The following is a 23,576-nucleotide window of genomic DNA, read 5'->3' on the forward strand; positions in this document are numbered from 1 at the left end:
CAGGTTAATTTTCATAGAAATCATAGAATCCTGACAATATGGAAGCAGGCCATTCAGCCCACACCAACCATCGAAAGAGCGTCCCACCCAGACCCACCCCCTCCCTACTTTTCTCATGGCTAATCCACCCACCCTGGACACAATGGGCAATTTAGCATGGTCAATCTACCTAACGTATACATCTTTGAACTAAGAGAGGAAACCAAAGCACCGGAGGAAACCCACATAGACACAGGGAGAATTGCAAACTCCACACCGTCAACCAAGGGTGGAATCAAACCCATTTCCCTGGCACTGTGAGGCAGCAGTGGTAACCACTGAGCTACTGTGCCGCCACAGTCATTGTTATAGCTAGTATGACTTTGATGCCTACTATGAATATTTTTTGAAAATGTTGTTTTCTGACATAAATAACATATCACTTGTAGTCTAATAAACCACATTGAGTAATGTTATAAAATTCATGATACCCCTTTTACTTAAAATGAATTTCAACAGTTGCTAGATAACAAATGTATTTACTTTTTGTGTTATTATCCCCTTGGGTTAGGTTGACTTTCAGGGAAAGCTCCAGCATAATTTAACAAACCAAATGTGTGGTCAGGCTTAAAATCTAAGAGGGCAATATTTTTTGAGAAAATGCCTTCTAGTATAACTTACTCAAAACTGTGGCTGTCAGGAGATAATTTGGGCAACAACTGTGAAAATGGTTTGTCACATGATGGTAATCAGTTATAGCACAGGTATATAATTTGAAGAAGTTTTACTTTCATTTTGTGTAACTAAGAAATAAACAGTTTAAAGATTTTCCTCCAGAAATTATATATTGAAACAAAATTGAATATTCAGATTATAAGAGTATGATTTAAGACATGTTTGGTATTTCATATTCAAAATCTTTTGAGATGAAAATTCATTTAACGTCTTTCACAAAATAGGCCACTAAAATGTAACATGTTCTGTTCTGTGGATTACATTGAAACTGAATATCTATGTAACTAATGTAATCACCACTCAATCTGATATCATAACTTTGTGCCATCATTTGAATTTATATCTCATAGTTTCTAAATAGCTATTATTTAAGTAACAAACTAAATATTTTTTTGGGGTTAGATTAATACAATTTTTCACTCTAATAGAAATGTCTTATCACATTAAAGAAACTGAGTTGATCTGCATAATTTCTTTCGATGTCTTCTGATAATCCGATTATTGACAGGATTTATATGTTGCTTTTAGGTTAGAGTAGAGGTGGGGAACCTTTTCATGTTGGAAGGACGCATTATGTTAGTTGTAATCTAATAAGGCTGCATCCAATAAACTTCAATTATATATTCTTTGAAATTCACATTATTTTGTAAAAATCTAACTACTTTGTACTAACTAACTAAAAAAATGAAAAAAAATGTTAATTCTAAAGTTAACTAACCTTTTAATGACTTTGTTGTGACTGCTTTTTGTAGGAAAGCATTTGAATATTTGGTTGCAGCATGGGTGTCTGCAGTTTTAGCTGATCCTCTAGATGGGTATCCGTCATTTGTGACCTTAAGGGCGTCTTGATTTTGGTTAAGTACGAGAATGTAGAATAGCAGCAATAAGTGGTTGAAAAGCAAGAAAGCATTTTTCGTGCATGTTGCCGAAGGCATGGGTATTCTATTGCATTTTTCCATATTTCAATCAGATCTTTCTTATCGTCAAATAAGGACTTTAAAATGTCATCTTCTGAGAGCTCTATCAATTCATCTGTAGTTCTTTAGGAGCCTTGGAGACATCAACTAGGTGAGATTGAAATGCTAATTTGAGTGTGATGTCATGATTCTCAAAGTCAGAGAACCTTTCATTGTATTTCTCTTACTCTCTGGTATTTTAAATTCATTCATTTTTAGATTAAAATAAAAATAATAAAGGACGAGAAAAACATATTAATAAAAAATAAAAGATTTGTTCTGCAAAATTTGGATTCATTCAAAAGGCTACACACAATGGCCTAGAAGGCCGCATGCAGCCTTAAGGCCACAGGTTCCCCACCCCTGGGTTAGAGCATAAAATTTTCTTGCAATTGAATATGTCACAATATTACCAAAAAACTAGCAATTATTGAGAAACGATGGATAGAATGAATATAAAATGTTAATCAAAATAGTTGCTCGGATCATAATAACTATAACTGTGTAATATCGTAACTCTGCTCTGGTTCAGTTCACTAAAATGTCAACCTTATTTTATATTGGTACAGGAGAATTGTTTACTTAGCATTTTTTTATTCATTGATGGGATGAAGTGAAACTGGTTAGGCTAACATTTATTGCCCATCAGACAGCCAAGAGTCAACTGCATTGCTGTGGGTCTGAAGTCATATGTAGACCAGACTAGGTAAAGATGGCAGTTTTCTTCTGTAAAAGGCATTTTTGAATCAGATGGGTTTTTCCTGATAATTGGCAAAAGGTTCATGCTTATCATTTGACTTGCTATTCCAATTTTCCTTTATTGAATTCAAATTCCACCATCTGCTGTGGAATTTGAACCTGTGTCCCCAGAACATTAACTGAGGCCCTGAATTAACAGTCCAGCAATAGGTAACTCCTCCCTCTCCTGCTTTATTTCAAACAATTGTTGATGTTAATAATTATCAAACTTTTTGGATCTTCTGTTGGTAACTAGAAATGGCGAGATATATAAACAATCAAAGCACAACAAAAGACAGAGTTATAGATTAAATACTTTTGTCATCTATTATTTGTATCTGGAAGTTTCACTGGAACAAATATTCCACAATAGCACAGTAATATTTCATCTTCATGTCCTGTTTCAATGAAAATTGACACAGATGAGATGTGGAACACCTATTTTGAGTCTATGGAAGTTAAATCAATATGTAATACAGATCACATACATAACAAGCAATGTTGGTGAAAGTGAGTTGAGCTACCCAGCATACAGATTTGTTGTGTCAGCTGACAATGCACAAACTTTTCTGTCTTTTGCTTGTTTAGTAAATATAACATTTTCATGAATCTTGTCAACTCCAAGAAATATATATTTTGGACAATATTTTCAAGCAGATACAAAATATATGGACCCTGTAAAATTCGGATCTGGAGTACTTGTCATTTGGATATGCCCACCAATCAGCATTAAATATGTGTTCACCAAATGTGAGGACTCCAAGTTCTGCCCAACTGCTCACAAGTGCTACTTTAAGGAATCAACTACTGTATATAATAGGTTGAATATTAATTTCAATGAGGAGCAATGTAAGGAGGATCTGTGCTTCAAGAAGCATGTCCTCATGGAATCTGTCATCAATTGCTGGCACAATTGTACCCCAACTATGAACAGCATCATCTCAGCATGGCTGGGATGAGCTGGCTGGCTGAATGGAAGGTGTGGGAGAATAAATGGAGGACAGCTCCACAGAAACCTGACTTGCCCCCAGAACATGCCTCAACAATCTTGAAGTATGTTAGGGGACAGTTTGTTGGACTGCTGTGAGACTCTCCAATTCCCTTCACATTCTGTAATTCACAACCATTTTGTTTGAAGTCTGATATTGTGTGGATGCAAGCTGACTTCTCATAACCTTAGTCTGAGATTCTACTGCAGTTCCCAGACATGTGTATTCTTCGACTTGTGTTGCAATAGACGCAGAGATATCGTTGATCAGATGCTACATTATTATAGGAGGAATGTGATTGCTCTGGAGGGATGCAGAGGAAAATTTCCAGGATGTTGCCTGGGCTGGAGCATTTACTTATAAAGAGAGACTGGGACTGTTTCCCTAGGAGTAGGGATGTTGGTGGGGGAGATGTACAAAACTATGACGGACATAGAGGTGTTAGGAATAAACTTTACCCCTAGTAGAGGGTTCAATGACCGGGCTCTAGATTGACTTTAAGATGTAGCAAGTTTAGATGGAATGTGAGGAATAATTTTTCACCCAGAGGGTGGTGGGAATCTGGAACTCACTGCCTGCAAATGTGGTAGAGGCAAAAACCTTCATAACATTTAAGAAGTATTTATGTGTAGTCTTGTATTGTGAAGGCATAAAAGGCTGTAGGTCAAGTGCTGGAAAATGGGATTAGAATAGTTAGGTGGATGTTTTTGACCAGCACAAATTCAATGGGCTGAACCTTTTCATGTGTTGTAGACCTCTCAGGCTCTATGCCTCTATGGATTGGAGTGCAAGGGTACTCATGATTGGCCACCACTTCCAGGTGAGAACATCAGTTCCAGGTTCTGCACAAAGACTTTTGCCAAGATATTACTAGGCTCTTCATGTTTCTTCATTGACTGCAGGCTTTTTAGCAGGTTTCCCATTGGATTAAGCATCTTTTCATACATATCCATCACTGTTTCTCTGGAGTCTGCCCCATTGAAGTGTTCATCCAAGTTCTCTACAGCAGAATTTATGTGGAACCTCAAGTAAAAACAGAAAATGCTGGGGAAATGTAGCAAGTCTGGCAGCATCTATGGAGAGAGAAACAGAGCTAATGTTTCAAGTCTGATATGATTCTTCTTCAGAACTCAAACAGTTCTGTGAACTGTTAAGAGTGTTAACTTATTAACTCTTGTTAAGACATGGCACAGCAAGCCACATCAAATCAGCATCCCTATCCCTGTATTCATAACACAGTAAAATTAAAATATTCAATGATCCTCAAAATTACCCCAATAATTCCTAACCAAACTTTTAGAATAACAAATATCAGATAACAAGGTTTATAGCTCAGACAAAAATTAACAATGTATTATTAATACTGTATCTTCAGCTTAGCAAAACCAAACAACAATGTAATCTAATGTTTATGATTTAAATTCAATCTTCTTTGAACACAGCCCCCGAAGGGCCTGTTTCCAAACTGTAGGGAATCTAATCTTATCCTGAAATTACGAAAAAGGTTTGTCATTTATTTGGTCTGATCTGTTTGCACCTCTGCTAAAGTTGAATATTTACCTGTCATTGTTGAGCATTTATAAGCTGTAAAACATGGGTGTAAGACTTACAGCAGTATTCAATGTGTGAGGAAACAGTGCAGCAAATGAATAACATGAGTCCTGATTGTCAGAGATTGTTAGTAGGTAAGTTTTAAATGGGTGGCGAATTGAGCAGTGTGTGAGGCCAGCATGCAATTGGAGGGATACAGCATTTGAAGATGCATTCAATGAACTTGACTACTCGTGAGGTCACTGAATGTCTTGCAGGAAGCCCTCAGGACTTCACACCTGATAATGCCAGAAGCTTCTCAGTGTTACTCAACATCTCTACTACTTACCAACTTTTCCACCAAGACCCCCCCCCCCCCTTGAATTCTGTGTGTTCTTACTTTGTTCCATTATCTAATGGTTCCCAGATCAGCTTAATTTTCTAAACGACTGCCAGCACCTGTTCCAATCCAATGCACCTCTCTTTAAGAAATGCAAGGAAGCTATTAGCACTCACAATATTTCCCCCCACCCCTGCTCAGGATCCTTCAATGAACAACACAGGCAGTACTGGCTGGACACCGAAATAGTTTAAAAAACAGAAAGTATAGAGCTGACATGCTGCCTGCATTGCAGTCAACGGGGATACTTTAATCACAGACTGCAATCCCTGCAGCTTGTTTGAGGGGCTGTCAAATTTAGACACCTACAATGTCTTCAAATTCTATCATTTAAAAGTAATAGTAAAGGAATCCTGCAACAGGGATATTTTTGTTACAAGACAATATGATTCAATTGCCATTGATTTCACAACAATGTGAATGTTTCTGGCAGTGTAGTGCTCCACAAAACAACTGTTGTGGCGATAAAATTATTTTTATTGTCTTGTTTTAAGTTTTTAATTTTCACATGTTTCATTTTTAGTCCAGTACTTGCTTTAACCGAGATGCAGTGAAGGCAGGCACAGGACGTCGCTTCCTTGGTGGTCTTCTGGATGACACCTCCTACTGCTACACACTGGAAGTTTCCTTTTACAGTTATGTGGTAGGAGGAACTACCAGCACAGTTCCTTATACAGAAGAAGCCTGTATCCTTTTAATGTAAAGACCTTATTTAGTTGTTATCTTATTGGTGAACTGTGTTATTATTAGGAGAATGTGATCATGAGATTGTCCAAGTGCAAAAGGTAAGAGTTATCAATGAATCATCTTCAGTTCATAGACACTTGATTACTAAAGTTGCTGTGTGAAAATATCTTCCTGAAATGAAGTGATCAAACATTATTGTACATCTAAACCAGACTTTAAAACAAATTAATGATTCATCACAAAACACTGCTTGACGCAACTTATCAACTTGAGTGGAGGGTTAGAAAACCTGTCTGTCTTAACATTATTCTTACATTGGTATTTCATTGCATTGGCTCCAGTGCCTCCATGTGTAAAAATATTTTCCTTATGTTTAGATCTCTTCATAGCCCTTCCCCTCATTCTCTTAACTTTGTCCATTTCTACAATCACTTCTGAACTCTCCTTTCATCTGAATCTGGTCTGTTGTGCAATTCAAACATGGCAGCACACTTTCGTTGAAGTTTGTCGTTTCCTCATTGAAGTTTGTGGTTTCACTTCACAGACGTGACTACAAAATTGTAAGTTTATTCTTCTGTACAGTCACTGAGGGAGACTTTCAATTGACATATTAATCTGAGGCTCCATTTGGTCTCTTCAGTAGGCATAAAATATTTCATGGCACTATTTCAAAAGATAGAGAGTTATTCCTGATGTTCTGGCAAATACATCTCCAAAAATCAAGATAAACAAGAAGATTAATTCATTATTATCCAATCGCTGTTTGTAGGAGATTGTTATGTACAATTAATTATTACATTATCTACATTATACCAGAGACTCCACTTCAAAAATACTGTATTTTAAAATACTGCTGGAAAAGTTTCATGACACAACTTTATAGTACAAATTAGCTGCAATTGTGTACTCATAGTGAAAGAGCAACAACTAAATATGAGGGGTGATGAAAAACTATAATATTATAAGTTTGATTCTCTCACACGATAGTATTGTACAACTTGCAAGCCAGAAGACTTTGTGTTTATACAGCTTGTAAACTTGTAACTTTTGTACATTTTCATAAAATGGCATAGAGCCCATTTAAAATTTGGATAATGTGGATCATAACTGCTGTTTTCAATAATTGGGTCTTTTAATAGGATTGCCAGTTCTGGTTGGACATGTTCTGGGAAATATCATATCATTATCATTGACGTTTAAATGGCCCACCCCAGACTCTACTATCATTTGCCCAACATGTGCATCATTTTGAAACCCCACCTTCACAAAGAACTCAAGGACTGCCAAAATGCTTTGGAACTGTTGTAATCTGTAATCACTGTTGTAACATAGAAAAGGAGTAACAAATTAGCCTACAGCAATGGTCCACAAAATACAGATGTGATAATGAGCTAATAATCTATTGTAGTGATATTAGTTGAGGGATAAATATTGAACAGGTCACTTGGAAAAACTCCACTGCTCACCTTTGCACAGTGTGATCTGATTCTTTTACTTCTCCCCGCAAACGTAGATGTGCCCCATTTTTAAGTCTCCAAACTGAAAAATAACATCTTTCACAGCACAGTAAGCCACGATGTTGAGTCAAGTTTTCAACTTAGATTCGAGCAGTGCAGCGCCAGTGAGCTGGGTTTGATTCCATCCTTGAACGACTGTCTGGGTGGAGTTTGCATGTTCTCCCTTGTCTGCATGGGTTTCCACCGGATACTCCAGTTTCCACTGGATGCTCAGAATGTTTACACTTTCGCAGTAGAATATTAATATTAATGAAAACTGATGATAACTTTGAGCATCCTAACAAGTCTTTAGTGATAAATATGTATAACATTTCTGACTGCTTGACGAAATTGAGAAATGAGTATTTTAGTCCAGTAAACCTGACAATAGCAGTGGAAACTTGGTGTTGAACCATTTAGAAGTGGCAGAAGAGGCCAAGATGGGGCCTCAAGCTAAAAGGTTAGTTAACCAAGAATACCAAAGATAACTGAAATATTTGCCAATGCTGATGTTTCAGGACACCAATTAAACATCTGAAGTCTCAGGTTAAAACCTTATCCCTCCCAACATCCCAAGTTCTGTAAACTGCATATTCTTTCATCTTCCTTTTGTACTGATACTATCCCTTTTTAACTGGTACCTGTTTGCTTAACATTGCATTGTTATTATTTTTTTCTCAGAGTCAGCACATGATAAAATTGCTCTGTCTTTCATTCAAGACGACCTTGTAATTGGCCTCTTACTGCTACAGTGGGTAAACTATATTTTTATGAGTGAGAGGGATAGCCACATGTTGGAAAACAAATATAAACATTTGTTATGGCCAACCATGAATGGAGGGGAGCCAAATCACTCCCCTTCACCCACTCCTAATACTAGTTCCATAACTAGTGACATGGATAGGAGTTGGAGTGTTGGAGACATTTCAGATACCAACAGACATGAGAAGAATAAACTAGCTTGTTTATTTGGCTTTTGAATATCAGATAACAGTGAAAGAGTGACAGTTCACAAAATATCTGGTCAATTATTTATTTATTAAACATTTTAGCACTCGTGTATTCACACATAAATGTACTAACAGCACTAATGGAAAAATATAATGGCCTGTCTAATCCCAATGGAATCACAAAGGTATCAACTGTATCTTTGCTGCAGGGCTTATCCTTTCACAGCCTACATTGACAGAGTGATGATGAAGTATTGCCATTGATATGAATAAAGATATGTATACCATTAGACCACAAGACTATAAGAAATAGGAGTGGAAGTAAGGCTATTCAGCCCATCGAGTCCATTCTGCCATTCAATCATGGCTAATGGGCATTTCAATGCCACTTACCTGCACTCTCCCTGTATCCCTTAATTCCTTGCGAGATTAAGAATTTATCAATCTCTGCCTTGAAGACATTTAACGTCCCGGTCTACACTGTACTCTGTGGCAATGAATTTCACAGGCCCACCACTCTCAGGCTGAAGAAATGTCTCCTCATTTCCGTTCTAAATTGACCCCATCTAAATCTAAGGCTGTGTCCACAAGTCCTAGTATCCCAGCTTGATGGAAACAATTTCCCAGCATCCACCCTTTCTAAGCCATGCATTATCTTGTAAGTTTCTGTTAGATCTCCCCTCAACCTTCTAAACTCTAATGAATACAATCCCAGGATCCTCAGCCATTCATCGTATGTTAGACCTACCATTCCAGGGATCATCCGTGTGAATCTCCGCTGGACACTCTCCAGTGCCAGTATGTCCTTCCTGAGGTATGGGGCCCAAACCTAGACACAGTATTCTAAATAGGGCCTAACCAGAGCTTTATAAAGTCTCAGTATCACATCACTGCTTTTACATTCCAACTCTCTTGAGGTAAATGACAACATTACATTTGGTTTCTTAACCACAGACTCAACCTGCAAGTCAACCCTTAGAGAATCCTGTACTGACACTCCCAGATCCCTTTGTACTTTGGCTTTATGAATTTTCTCACTGTTTATTAAATAGTCCATGCCTGTGTTCTTTTTCCCAAAGTTCAAGACCTCAGATTTGCTCACATTGAATTTCATCAGCCATTTTCTGGACCATTCTCCTAAACTGCCTAAATCTTTCTGTAGCCTCCCAACCTCCTCAGAATCACCTGCCTGTCTGCCTAACTTAATATCAGCAGTGAACTTCGCCAGAATGCCCCAGTCTCTTCGTCCAGATCATTTATATATAAAGTGAACAGCTGCGGTCCCAACACTGAACCCGGCGGGACACCACTTGTCACCAGCTGCCATTCCAAAAAAGAACATTTTATCCCAGCTCTCTGCCTTCTGTCAGGCAGCTAGTTCTCAATCCATGCCAGTAGCTCACCTTGAACACCATGGGCCCTCACTTTACTCAGCAGCCTCCCATGAAGCATCTTATCAAGGGCCTTTTGGAAGTCTAGGTAGATAACATCCACTGGGTTTCCCTAGTCTAACCTACTGTTACCTCTTCAAAGAATTCTAACAGGTTTGTCAGGCACGACCTCCCCTTACTAAATCCATGCTGACTTGTTCCATTTCAACCCTGCACTTCCAAGCATTTAGAAATCTCGTCCGTAACAATGGATTCTAGAAGTCTTACCTACAAGCGAGGTTAGGTTGATTGGCTTATAATTTTTCATCTTCTGTCTTGATCCTTTCTTGAACTAGGGGGTTACAACAGCGATTTTCCAATCATAGAACATAGGACATTACAGCGCAGTACAGGCCCTTCGGCCCTCGATGTTGCGCCGCCCTGTCATACTAATCTGAAGCCCATCCCACCTACACTATTCCATGTATGCCCATTTGCCTGTCCAATGACGACTTAAATGCACTTAAATTTGGCAAATCTACTACCGATGCAGGCAAAGCATTCCATACCCTTACTACTTTCTGAGTAAAGAAACTACCTCAGACATCTGTCTTATACTTATCTCCCCTCACTTTAAAGTTGTGTCCCCTCGTGTTTGCTGTCCCCATACTTGGAAAAAGGCTCTCCCTGTCCACCCTATCTAACCTTCTGATTATCTTGTATGTCTCTGTTAAGTCACCTCTCAACCTTCTTCTCTCTAACAAGAACAGCCTCAAGGCCCTCAGCCTTTCCTCGTAAGACATTCCTTCCATACCAGGCAACATCCTAGTAAATTTCCTCTGCACCCGTTCCAAAGCTTCCACATCCTTCTTATAATGCGGTGACCAGAACTGTAAACAATACTCCAAGTGTGGCCGTACCAGAGCTTTGTACAGCTGCAACATAACCTCCTGGTTCCGGAACTCAATCCCTTTATTAATAAAGGCCAAAACCTTCTTAACAACCCTGTCAATCTGGGTGGCAAATTTCAGGGATCTGTATACATGGACACCGAGATCTCTCTGCTCATCTACACTCCCAAGAATCCTACCATTAGCCTAGTGCTTTGCATTCCAATTACTCCGGCCAAAGTGTATCACCTCACACTTTTTTTTTAGATTAGATTAGATTACAGTGTGGAAACAGGCCCTTCGGCCCAACAAGTCCACACCGACCCGCCGAAGCGAAACCCGCCCATACCCCGACATTTACCCCTTATCTAACACTACGGGCAATTTAGTATGGCCAATTCACCTGACCCTGCACATCTTTGGACTGTGGGAGGAAACCGGAGCACCCGGAGGAAACCCACGCAGACACGGGGAGAACGTGCAAACTCCACACAGTCAGTCGCCTGAGTCGGGAATTGAACCCGGGTCTCTGGCGCTGCAAGGCAGCAGTGCTAACCACTGTGCCACCGTGCCGCCCACAAACTTGTCCACATTAAACTCCATTTGCCACCTCTCAGTCCAGCTCTGTATCCTATCTATGTCTCTCTGCAACCTACTACATCCTTCATCACTATCCACAACTCCACCGACCTTAGTGTCGTCCGCAAATTTACTAACCCATCCTTCTAAGCCCTCATCCAGGTCATTTATAAAAATGACGAACAGCAGTGGACCCAACACTGACCCTTGTGGTACGCCGCTAGTAACTGGACACCAAGATGAACATGTTCCATCAACTACAACCCTCTGTTTCTTTCAGCAAGCCAATTACTGATCCAAACTGCTATGTCTCCCATAATCCCATTCCTCTGCATTTTGTATAATAGCTTACTGTGGGGAACCTTATCGAACGCCTTGCTGAAATCCATATACACCACATCAACCGGTTTACTCTCATCTACCTGTTTGGTCACTTTGTCAAAAAACTCAATAAGATTCGTTAGGCATGACCTACCCTTCACAAAACCGTGCTGACTGTCCCTGATCTTCCTCGCCAACATTTTCATTTTCTATAGTGAACACTGTCGAAAAATATTTATTTAGTGCTTCCCCCATATCCTCTGACTCCACACACAACTTTCCACTATTATCCTTGATTGCCCTAATTCAAGTCTCATAATTCTTTTATTCCTGACTTACCTATGGAAAGCCTTAGGGTTAACCCTGATCCTAGCCACCAACAACTTCTCATGTCCCCTCCTGGCTCTTCTGAGCTCTCTTTTTAGGTCTTTCCTGACTTCCTTGTAACCCTCAAGCGCCCTGAGTTTTCACATTTTGTCCTAACATAAGCCTTCCTTATGACCAGGGATTCCACTTCCTTAGTAAACCATGGCTCACACGTTCTATATCTTCCTCCCTGCCTGACAGGTACATACTTATCTAGGACACATATCTGGGACTTTCCCTGATTCCAGTGAATTTTGAAAGATTACAACCAACGCCTCCGCTATTTCTTCAGCCACCTCCCTCAGAACTCTAGGATGTAGCCCATTTGGGCAAGGAGATTTATCAATTTTTAAACCTTTTAGCTTTTCAAGTACTTTCTCCTTTGTAATGGCCACCATACTCAACTCTACCCCTTGACTCTTCTTAATTGTTGGGATATTACTCATGTCTTCCACTATGAAGACTGACACAAAGTATTTATTAAGTTCTTCAGCTATTTCCTTATCTCCCATCACTAGCCTTGCTGTATCAATTTGGAGCTGCCCAATCTCTACTTTTGCTTCTCGTTTATTTCTTATGTATTTTTACTATCATTGCTAATATTACTGGCCAGCTTACCTTCATATTTGATCCTCTCCTTCCTTATTTATCTCTTTGTTACCATCTGTTTGTTTTTGTTGTCTTCCCAATTTTCTGATTTCCCACTGCTGCTGGCCACTGTGATACATTTCCTGAGTTCCTTTGTTAACCATGGTTGTCTTGGTTTCTTAAGGTGAATGATGTCATTTTTTCTTTTCAAGGGAAGGTAGATAGGATCTAAATCGATGTGTTTATCCTGGTGGCAAGTTTCCTGCTAGCTTGTCTGATGTAGTGTTTTTTACAGTTCTTGCATGGTATCTTGTAAATGACGTTAGTTTTGCTGGTAGTATCTAATGGTTCATTAGTTGCTGTTTAAGTGCATTCAGCCTGTTCAGATATGTTATTACACATTTCTGGAGCAAGTGGAACTTGAACCTGGCCATCTTGTCCCAGCAATAGGGACACTACTACTGCACCACAAAGTCACTTATATTTTTAATCAACCTGTCCAATGTGTCATGACACATCTCTAAAGCAGGTAGGACTTGAACCTCAGCTATTGGTCTCAGGTGCAGGGACACTATCACTGTGCCACAGAAGCCCTGAAATAATATAGTATACTGTTTGAAGTTTGCTAAATTATTGGACTTCATCTTGATTCTCTGCAAATTTCATCACCAAGATGGACAAGAGTGATAATGTACAAAAGTAAAATACTGTAGATGCTCGATATCTGAAAGAAAAAAGGAAGTGCTGGAAATACTCAGCATGTCTGTATCTGTTGGCACCAGAAGAAAATTAACTTACCAGGTGAATAATCAGAACTGGAGAAAGTTGGATATGTAACAGGTTTAAACAAAAAGAATGGAGAATATGCTCCATGGTGGTAGTGGTTGGGTGAGAGTGTTGGGAACAGAGAGGAGGGAACCAAAGGGAAGATCTGCAACAGGCTGGAAGGCAGGCAAGATTTCATCATCGGGGACAGGATAGAAGAGAAGTAAGTAGAAATAATGGAATTGTTACCAACAACTGATTTGAAATTGTTGAGCTCAATGTTGATTCCTGAAGCTGCAATATGTCTATTGAAAGGTCGGAAGGTGAAGACAGAGTGTAGGAATGGGATGGACTATTGAAATGACAAGTAATCATAAACTTGTGTTACACTTATAGGCGAAAGTGAGGTCTGCAGATGCTGGAGATCAAAGTTGAAACTTTATTGCTGGAACAGCACAGCAGGTCAGGCAGCATCCAGGGAACAGGAGATTCGACGTTTCGGGCACAGGCCCTTCTTTTCCTGAAGAAGGGCCTGTGCCCGAAACGTCGAATCTCCTGTTCCCTGGATGCTGCCTGACCTGCTGTGCTGTTCCAGCAATAAAGTTTCAACTTACACTTATAGGCAGAATGGAAGTGTTCCACAACATAATTATTCAAGCTGGATTTTGTTTTCCCATCATATGAGTGACCCCACTGTGAACAGTAAACACTAAATTGTAATAAATATAAATAGATCATTGTTTAACCTGGAAGGTTTGTTTTAGATTTTAAATATTAAGAATTGAGGAGCTACTTGAATCGGCAAGAGCTTCTGTCCTTGGATGGGAATATGACTTGGGAAGGTGAAAGGATATAGTAAGCAATTGAAGAGGACATCACGTTTCCTGGATAGACTTACTCTTTAGAATTTTGAAAGGGGAGAGGAAGGCATACTTCATGGTGGCATTGTGCCGAGGAATGGAAATGACAGATGATTGTACATTGAAGCTGGATACTGTGGACTAGATGATGAGGACAAGGAGAACATTATTGTTGTTCTAGGAGGTGGAGAAAAGGTTGAGAGCAGAAGCTTGGCATATCAAATACACATAGTCAAGGGAGATCATGCTAGAGGGAAATGCATCATAAGAACAGATATGACAGAGAAGCCAGGAAAACATGCAATTATGGAATGAAGAATTATTATAATGAAAGTACAGCATATCATGGCTGCATAGAGCGTATCAACTTATATACCGAGTAGGTGCAAGAGTATGATTTTTGCGAAATGGAAAATTGGAGTTGTCAATTGCTGGATTGAATTATACAGCTCTATTAATGAAAAATGTTTTAAAAAAAGCATATCTAGGACATGTATCACTTCCTGAAGCAGTGCCTTTTAATTTGATAGGGATTACACTGTGGAGGGATTAGATGTCCATAGTGAGAAGGAGATGGCTAGGCCCTGAACACTGGCAACTGTATAACTGGTTGATATAGAATAGCAGGTAAATCCTTTATTATGAATGGTAAACATCAAGTGATAATTGCTGAGATAATGACATACTTGGAACTAGGACTGAACCAGTAAGCTTCAAAGGATGCCCTGTCCTAGCCACTAATAAACTGAATACATAATAAAAGATTGTTGTTCAGCAGTGTAAGGACAGATTTACCGCTCCCTACAATCTCAGTGTGATCACACAATAGTGTAGGAATTCAGACACACTCCCACACTCACACATGCACCCCCTCACAGACTTAAGACACTCTACACTCACTACACACACACATACGCTCTCTCTCACACTCACAACCCCCAACCCAGACAGACACAAAGGTCCACATGAACACATATATTTTGTGGGGTGAATTTGTACTTGCAGAGTTACATTGTACTTTGCTCAAAAACTGCATGAATTCATGTGAAACTCTGTTATCTCACTTTTTAGATTAGAATCAATCTAAACATCATGGCATAGACAGAGAAAACAGGGGGCTAACACCTTCAACATATTGTCGAGCTAACATGAATTGTTACAGCTAACCTGAGAATGCAACCTTTAAAAAAGGTTTTGTGATTTACATATGAAAGAAGTGAAACTATCATGGTATTCGAACAGATGAAAGACTCAACAGACGGTATTTTTCAACATATAATTTCAGTTACATCACACTGTAAATTTTTGCTATAAATTCTGTGCCTTACAATTGTGTCTTCCACAATCACCTGATGAAGGAGCAGCGCTCCGAAAGCTAGTGTGCTTCCAATTAAATCTGTTGGACTATAACCTGATGTTGTGTGATTTTTAACGGAATTCAGAAGAGTTGCATCTTTTAAGTAGGAAGAGACCAGATAAGGTTAGAACAAACAGAGTTGAGATGGGAAGAAATCAATTTAGTGGGGCAAGTATAGGTGAAATGATTAATTGATCATTAACAGCAGCCTGTTACGACCTGCTTAATTTAAAGCAGCAACACAGAAAAGAATTATTCCATGCAGTAATCTGTGAAAATTCGAGAGGCCAAGAACTATTTAAAGTAAAAATCAACAACTTTATTTCTTAAAGTATAACAGGGAATAATTAACTAACAACTATTTACAACTCCTTCCTCTAACCTATCTTTTACCTTCTCTTCTATAATACTAGTCCGATAAAACTATCAATTAAGATTTACAAAACCAAATGTCTTATCTCAAAACCAGACAGCTTTCGGTTCTTCTCTGTATTCCTGTCTTCTTTTCTTCTTGTTGAGGATTCTGCTTCACAGGTTACTGATCGATAAAGATACCTTTAAGAGAGCTATTCTCTGGGCAGTTTGTAGATGTCGTAGACTTGGCAGTTCTCCCCCAAATGTTCAATTTTCCCTGGTCTTATACCCCCAAAGCATCGGACTGTGCCATTGGATTTTAAGATTGTCAGTATACTAAATTCAAACTTGGTTGGAGTTTGGAATATTTCGGGATATAATTTAAACTGATTGGCCTAATTCGAATCTGCTTTTTGTCTCTAGGCAACCAGCTATACTAACTGTTGGACCCAAAGGTTACGTTATATCTTTTTTCAGGACACTTGGTACTGTCAGGTAGTTCTGTTGGTTTTAACTCTCTTAAAGGTACAGTGCACTTCTACACCTTCATAACCATCCTTGTTTGTGGAAATCACCAATGTTGTAGTATTAATCCCTCAAATTCTCCTCCTTACCTAACTATATTTTATTGCATGGTTAATGTCAAGAAATTCTTCAGCTAACACCATTGCAGAAGTAGCCTCAGTATTTGGACTTTATTACTGCAGATATGAAATGTACTGCTGCCTTCATGAGGCAATGAGGAATGAATAATAAATGCAGCCTTACTAGTATCGTGCGTATCCCAAAAGCAAATCTTTAAAAATCTGCTTACAATGTTGACCAGTCTTGTGAGCCCAGAAGTGTTTTTTTTACGAGGTTGTTATATTCACATTTTGGAATTTGAACCCTATGCGCCTGTAGTAGTAGTAGCGCATTTAAGAATTGCTGTTTCTTTGGAATGAAGGTCACTTGTGGTTGGACTATGCTCAATGGTAGCTATTCATATACACGACTGAAATATTACCAGACTATTTTCTGTTTGAAAGCAGATAATTGTTTTAATGACAATTATTGAATAATAGGATGTATATTACTTAATAATTTAGAAGAGGAATGCAGCCTGATAGGGATCTATTCTGATTGCTTCACGATTACCAACCTTTTATTCTTAGTGCTTAGTGCTCATCCTATATTTGCTCTTTTATGTTCTCTTGAAATATGTGAATATTTGCTAGGAACTGCTTAAAATGGATAGTGGCAATTGATGTCAAGTGAGTAATGTGATTTATGAACGAATAAAAGAGGAAATAGAACATTATGAGTAAGTAAATTTTATTCATTTGAGTACCATGCTTTTAGATATAATCTGTTTTGCTTTTGCTAATAATAATGATTGAGAGAAAGTGAGGACTGTAGATGCTGGAGATCAGCGTCGAAATGTGTGGCACTGGAAAAGCACAGCCGGTCAGGCAGCATCCGAGGAGTAGGAGAGTTGACGTAGAGGAGACCACATCGAGAGCAATAGACACAGTAGATGAGGTGTTTGTATGTGCAGGATAATCTCTGCTGGATGTGAAAGGAACCTTTGGGGCCTTGGAAGAAGATGAAGAGGGAGGTGTGGATGTGGTGACAAAGGAAGGTGCCAGGAGTGGAGGGTGGATTAGTTGGGGGTGTGGACCTAATGAGGGAGTCACAGAAGAAATCATCTCTGCGGAATGCAGATAGGGGGGAGGAGGGAAATATATCCCTGGTGGTGGGATCTGATTGTAGGTGATGAAAATGGCAGAGGATAATGTGCGATATCCGGAGATAACTTTGGTGTAAGATGAAGACAAGGGGTCCTATCCTTGTTGCAGTTGGAGGGTTGGGGTTCAAGGGTGGAGGTATGGAATGTGGATGAGATGCGTTGGAGGGCATTTATGATCATGTAGGAGGGGAAATTGCAGTCCTTAAAATAGGAGGACATCTGTCCTGGAGTGGAATTGCGTAGTGATGTCAGACTCATGTCGTATCCAATTGCATGTTTTAAAGGACAAAATCTTGTAGGGGACTGAATGACATGGGTTATTGCAAGAACCGTAGCAGAATCACGTGAGAAGTCCAGCGAGTCCTACCTTGGGGCCAGGAACAACTCACTGTCTCTTTTAACTAAGTTCAAGGCGAGATTCTTGCTAGGCAGCAGTGAGATGCTATAAGGGGGATTATTGCTTGTTAAGGAGCTTATTAATTCCACATGTCACCCTTTAAATGTGCAATTTCCGATCCTACCACACCCCACAAATAAAACAAGACGCCTAGACTTCATGACCTGGAAGTCAGAGTAGGTTCCTAATGATTTAATTCGCCACTTACTCCAAAGGATCTTCATGTTGGACACCAGCTACAAATAAGACCATAAGACCATAAGACATAGGAGTGGAAATAAGGCCATTCGGCCCATCGAGTCCACTCCGCCATTTAATCATGGCTGATGGGCATTTCAACTCTACTTACCCGCATTCTCCCCGTAGCCCTTAATTCCTTGGGACATCTAGAATTTATCCATCTCTGCCTTGAAGATGTTTAGCATCTCGGCCTCCACTGCACTCCACGGCAATGAATTCCACAGGCCCACCACTCTCTAGCTGAAGAAATGTCTCCGCATTTCTGTTCTGAATTTACCCCCTCTAATTCTAAGGCTGTGCCCATGGGTCCTAGTCTCCTCACCTAATGGAAACAATTTCTTAGCGTCCACCCTTTTCAAGCCATTTATTATCTTGTAAGTTTCTAAAAGATCTCCCCTTAACCTTCTAAACTCCAATGAGTACAATCCCAGGATCCCCAGCCATTCCTCGTATGTTAGACCTACCATTCCAGGGATCATCCATGTGAATCTCCGCTGGACATGCTCCAGTGCCAGTATGTCCCTCCTGAGGTGTAGGGCCCAACACTGGACACAGTACTCCAAATGGGGCCTAACCAGAGCTTTATAAAGTCTCAGTAGCACATCGCTGCTTTTATATTCCAACCCTCTTGAGATAAATGACAACATTGCATTCGCTTTCTTAATCACAGATTCAACTTGCATGTTTACCTTCTTCAGGACTCCTGAAGAAGGGCTTATGTCCGAAACGTCGATTCTCCTGTTCCCTGGGTGCTGCCTGACCTGCTGCGCTTTTCCAGCAACACATTTTCAGCTCTGATCTCCAGCATCTGCAGACCTCACTTTCTCCTTTAGAGAATCCTCGACTAGTACTCCCAGATCCCTTTGTACTTTGGCTTTATGAATTTTCTCACCGTTTAGAAAGTAGTCCATGCTTGTATTCTTTTTTCCAAAGTGCAAGACCTCACATTTGCTCACATTGAACTTCATCAGCCATTTCCTGGACCACTCTCCCAAACTATCTAGATCCTTCTGCAGCCTCCCCACTTCCTCAGTACTACCTGCCTGTCCACCTATCTTCATATCATCGGCAAAATTCACTAGAATGCCCCCAGTCCCTTCATCCAGATCATTAATATATAACGTGAACAGCTGCGGCCCCAACACTGAACCCTGCGGGACACCGCTTGTCACCAGCTGCCATTCCAAAAAAGAACCTCTTATCCCAACTCTCTGCCTTCTGTCAGACAGCCAATCCTCAATCCATACCAGTAACTCACCTCGAACACCATGGGCCCTCACCTTGCTCAGCAGCCTCCCATGTGGCACCTTATCAAAGGCCTTTTGGAAGTCTAGATAGACCACATCCACTGGGTTTCCCTGGTCTAACCTACTTGTCATCTCTTCAAAGAATTCTAACAGGTTTGTCAGGCACGACCTCACCTTACTAAATCCATGTTGACTTGTTCTAATCTGACCCTGCTCTTCCAAGAATTTAGAAACCTCTTCCTTAACGATGGATTCGAGAATTTTACCAACAACCGAGGTTAGGCTAATTGGCGTATAATTTTCCATCTTTTGCCTTGATCCTTTCTTGAACAAGGGGGTTACAACAGCTATCTTCCAATCATCCGGGACTTTCCCTGACTCCAGTGACTTTTGAGAGATCTCAACCAACGCCTCCACTATTTCCTCAGCCACCTCCCTCAGAACTCGAGGATGTAGCCCATCGGGGACAGGAGATTTGCCAATTTTAAGACCTTTTAGCTTTTCTAGCACTATCTCTTTTGTAATGGCAACCATACTCAACTCAGCCCCCTGACTCTTTTAATTGTTGGGATATTACTCATGTCTTCCACTGTGAAGACTGACGCAAAGTACTTATTAAGTTCTCCAGCTATTTCCTTATCTCCCATCGCTAGCCTTCCAGCATCAGTTTGAAGTGGCCCAATGTCTACTTTTGCCTGTCGTTTGTTTCTTAAGTATTGAAAGAAACTTTTACTAGCATTTCTAATATTACTGGCTAGCCTACCTTCATATTTGATCCTCTCCTTCCTTATTTCTCTCTTTGTTATCCTCTGTTTGTTTTTGTAGCCTTCCCAATCTTCTGATTTCCCAGTGCTCTTGGCCACTTTATAGGCTCTTTCTTTTTCTTTGATACATTTCCTGACTTCCTTTGTCAGCCATGGCTGTCTAATCCCTCCCCAGATAATCTTTCTTTTCTTGGGGCTGAACGTCTGTACTGTGTCCTCAATTATACCCACAAACTCCTGCCATTTTTGCTCTACTGTCTTCCCTGCTAGGCTCTGCTTCCAGTTGATTTTCGTCAGTTCCTCTCTCATGCCCTCATAATTGCCTTTATTTAACTGTAACACCATTACATACGATTTTGCCTTCTCTCTTTCAAACTGCAGACTGAACTCTACCATATTATGATTGCTGCTTCCTAAGTGTTCCCTCACTTTAAGACCTTTATAAAGTCTGGTTCATTACATAGCACTAGGTCCAAAATAGCCTGCTCCCTTGTGGGCTCCATGACAAGCTGTTCCAAAAAGCCATCCTGTAAGCATTCCAAGAATTCCCTTTCTTTGGATCCACTGGCAACATTATTTACCCAGTCCACCTGCATATTGAAGTCCTCCATGATCACGTGCCTTCCCTTTCTGACATGCCTTTTCTATTTCCCGGTACATGTTGCGCCCCTGGTCCTGACCACTGTTAGGAGGTCTGTACATTACTCCCATTATGGTTTTTTTGCCTTTGTGGTTTCTCAATTCCACCCACACAGACTCCACATCATCCGACCCTATGTCATTCAGTGCCATAGATTTAATTTTGTTCTTAACTAACAAGGCCACCCCTCCCCCTCTGCCCACCTCCCTGTCTTTTTGATAAGTTGTAAATTCTTGGATGTTTAACTGCCAGTCCTGAACCCCCTGAAACCATGTCTCTGTGATGCCTACCACATCATAATCATTCACGATGATCTGTGCCGTTAGTTCATCTACTTTGTTACGAATGCTATGAGCATTCAGGTAAAGTGCCTTAATGCTAACATTCTTATCATTAGAGATATTGGAAGTCATAAGATGTCCTACATTATCCTTCCTTTTTGTTGCATTCCTAATCTGCCTCAAGGTTAAATCCACCTGCATACATGCTATCCTCCTGCTTATCTTTCCATTCAACTCCAGACTCCCTGTCGCTTTCACTTTCCCTTCCCCCTAACTCAGAAGTTTAAAGTCCTACTGATGTATTTATCCTCTTCGCTAGAACATTGGTACCAGATTGGTTCAGGTGAAGACCGTCCCAACGGTACAGATCCCCCTGGTTCCAAAACTGATGCCAATGCCCCATGAAATGGAATTGCTCTTTCCCATACCAATCCCTTAGCCACGTGTTTACTTCCCTAATTTTCTTAGCCTTATGCAATTGGCACATGTCTCGGGCAGTAATCCGGAGATTATGACCCTTGAGGACCTGTACTTCAATTTCCTTCCTAGTGCTTGATAATCCCCAAACAGGTCCTCCGCCCTAGCTTTGCCTATGTTGTTAGCCCCAACATGAACCACAACAACTGGATCCTCCCCCTCCCGCTCCAATATACTTTCAAGGCGGCCGGAGATGTCCCGCACCCTGGCACCGGGCAGGCAACACACCATGCGAGACTCCCGATCCGGCTTGCATAGGATACTATCTGTCCCCCTAATTATAGAATCCCCTATAACAACTACTTGTCTTTTTGCTTCCCCCTCTTGATTGGCCTTCTGCACCATGATGCCGTGGTCAGTTGGCTCATCCTGTCCAGAGCCCTTTTCCTCATCTGTATAGGGAGCAAGAATCTCATACCTGTTGGACAAGGTCAAGGGCTGAGGCTCCTGCACTCCTGAACTCAAGTTCCCCCTACCTGCCTCACTTACAGTCACACTCTGATGTCCCTGATCACTAACTGAATGTGAATTACTTAATCTCCCAGGTGTGACTGCCTCCTGAAAGAAAGCGTCCACGTAACTCTCCCCCTCCCGGATGTGCCGCAGTATTTGAAGCTCAGATTCCAGATCATTAACTCTCAGCCAGAGTTCTTCCAGCAACCAACACTTGCTGCAGATGTGGTCACTGCCATTCACAATGGGATCAGCCAGCTCCCACATCATACAGCTCTAGCACATCACCTGCCCAGCCATCTCTGCTTAGTTAATTACTTTATTACTTTGTATAGGTTTGAGTTAAAATACTTTCTGATACCTCTCTGCTATAGTCTTTTTCTAAAAACCAATTAATAGATAAACCATAAAAAGTAAATGTTTAACCATTCACTGATAAAGAAATAGAAAATCCTTACCTTAGCAAACCAGAGTCCTATTTTTGGTTAGAAGAGGGTGGGGGAGACACAACACGTGTAGTGTCTCGGGTTCAGCCACTACCCAGATATATTACCGGCAGTCCCCTGGTCGTTGCTCCCGCTCCTTCTACTTATTAACCAGGTTAGAGGAGGAGGGCGAGTGGGAGACACTACAGTAGTAGAGTCTCGGGTTTAGCCGCCTTGCTGATATATATGGTCAGTGCTTTCCTTCCCGGCTGCCCCTCCGGTCCACATCACTTCCTCTGCTGCTCCCGCTCCTTCTCCACTGCTGCTCACACTTAAAATGACCATTGGCGTCGAAGGGTGAGTATTTATACTCTCTGCTTACCTTCCCGGCTACCCCTCTGGTCCCCGTCACTTCCTCCGCTCATTTTGTGAAAGGGAAAAATACCGCTGCCCGCTACCGGTAAGTAATTTTAATAAAAACTGCCTTACCTTATCTGCAGTCTTCCGAGTTCATCCTACCTCCGCTGCTGCCCGCACTTAAAATATCTTAGGAGATGTTGCATGAGCACCAGCCAAATGCACTCCATATCATACACATGTTCATCTGACATGTTCAAGCCTCAAAGAACTCTAAAAGCACAGCTCTGCCCCATTTACAGAACAGTTCTGCACTTCAGTGCTGAACCTTGTGACACAATGGCAACAATTATTGTGATGCTGCAGCACGGACACTTTGCACTCAGTGACATGCAACCCAACTCAACCTAGACCACCCTGCATCTCCAGCCTTTTTCCTTGTTGCCTAGCACTCACTCACTTTAAGCCTACTTTATGCTGACATTACCCCTGTCTTGCATTTCCTTGCTTATTGGCAACTCACCCTTAAGCCAGAGATAACAATCTCATAGGACTGCTGTACTGCCATGCTGTATCGCAAAACCAGGAGGTTTGACATAGTTGTCAGCATCCCTCAGTCAAGTCAAGGGTGATTGCCTTTGGTCAGGGATTCCTTA

General features: G+C 40.7%; 1 protein-coding gene across 1 annotated transcript in view; it reads left to right on the forward strand.

Annotated features, from left to right (window-relative positions):
- Positions 1 to 23,576, forward strand: part of agbl4 (AGBL carboxypeptidase 4) — an 854,548-nt gene that overhangs the window by 743,647 nt on the left and 87,325 nt on the right. The window contains exon 11 of the mRNA XM_043699224.2: positions 5,851 to 6,013. Within this exon, the coding sequence (XP_043555159.1) occupies positions 5,851 to 6,013 (163 nt within the window). The remainder of the gene's footprint in view (positions 1 to 5,850; positions 6,014 to 23,576) is intronic.

This window comes from Chiloscyllium plagiosum, unplaced genomic scaffold (assembly GCF_037043375.1).
Source record: "Chiloscyllium plagiosum isolate Xiang-an unplaced genomic scaffold, Cpla_swu_hap1 HiC_scaffold_9, whole genome shotgun sequence".
In the NCBI taxonomy this organism is placed as follows: domain Eukaryota; kingdom Metazoa; phylum Chordata; class Chondrichthyes; order Orectolobiformes; family Hemiscylliidae; genus Chiloscyllium; species Chiloscyllium plagiosum.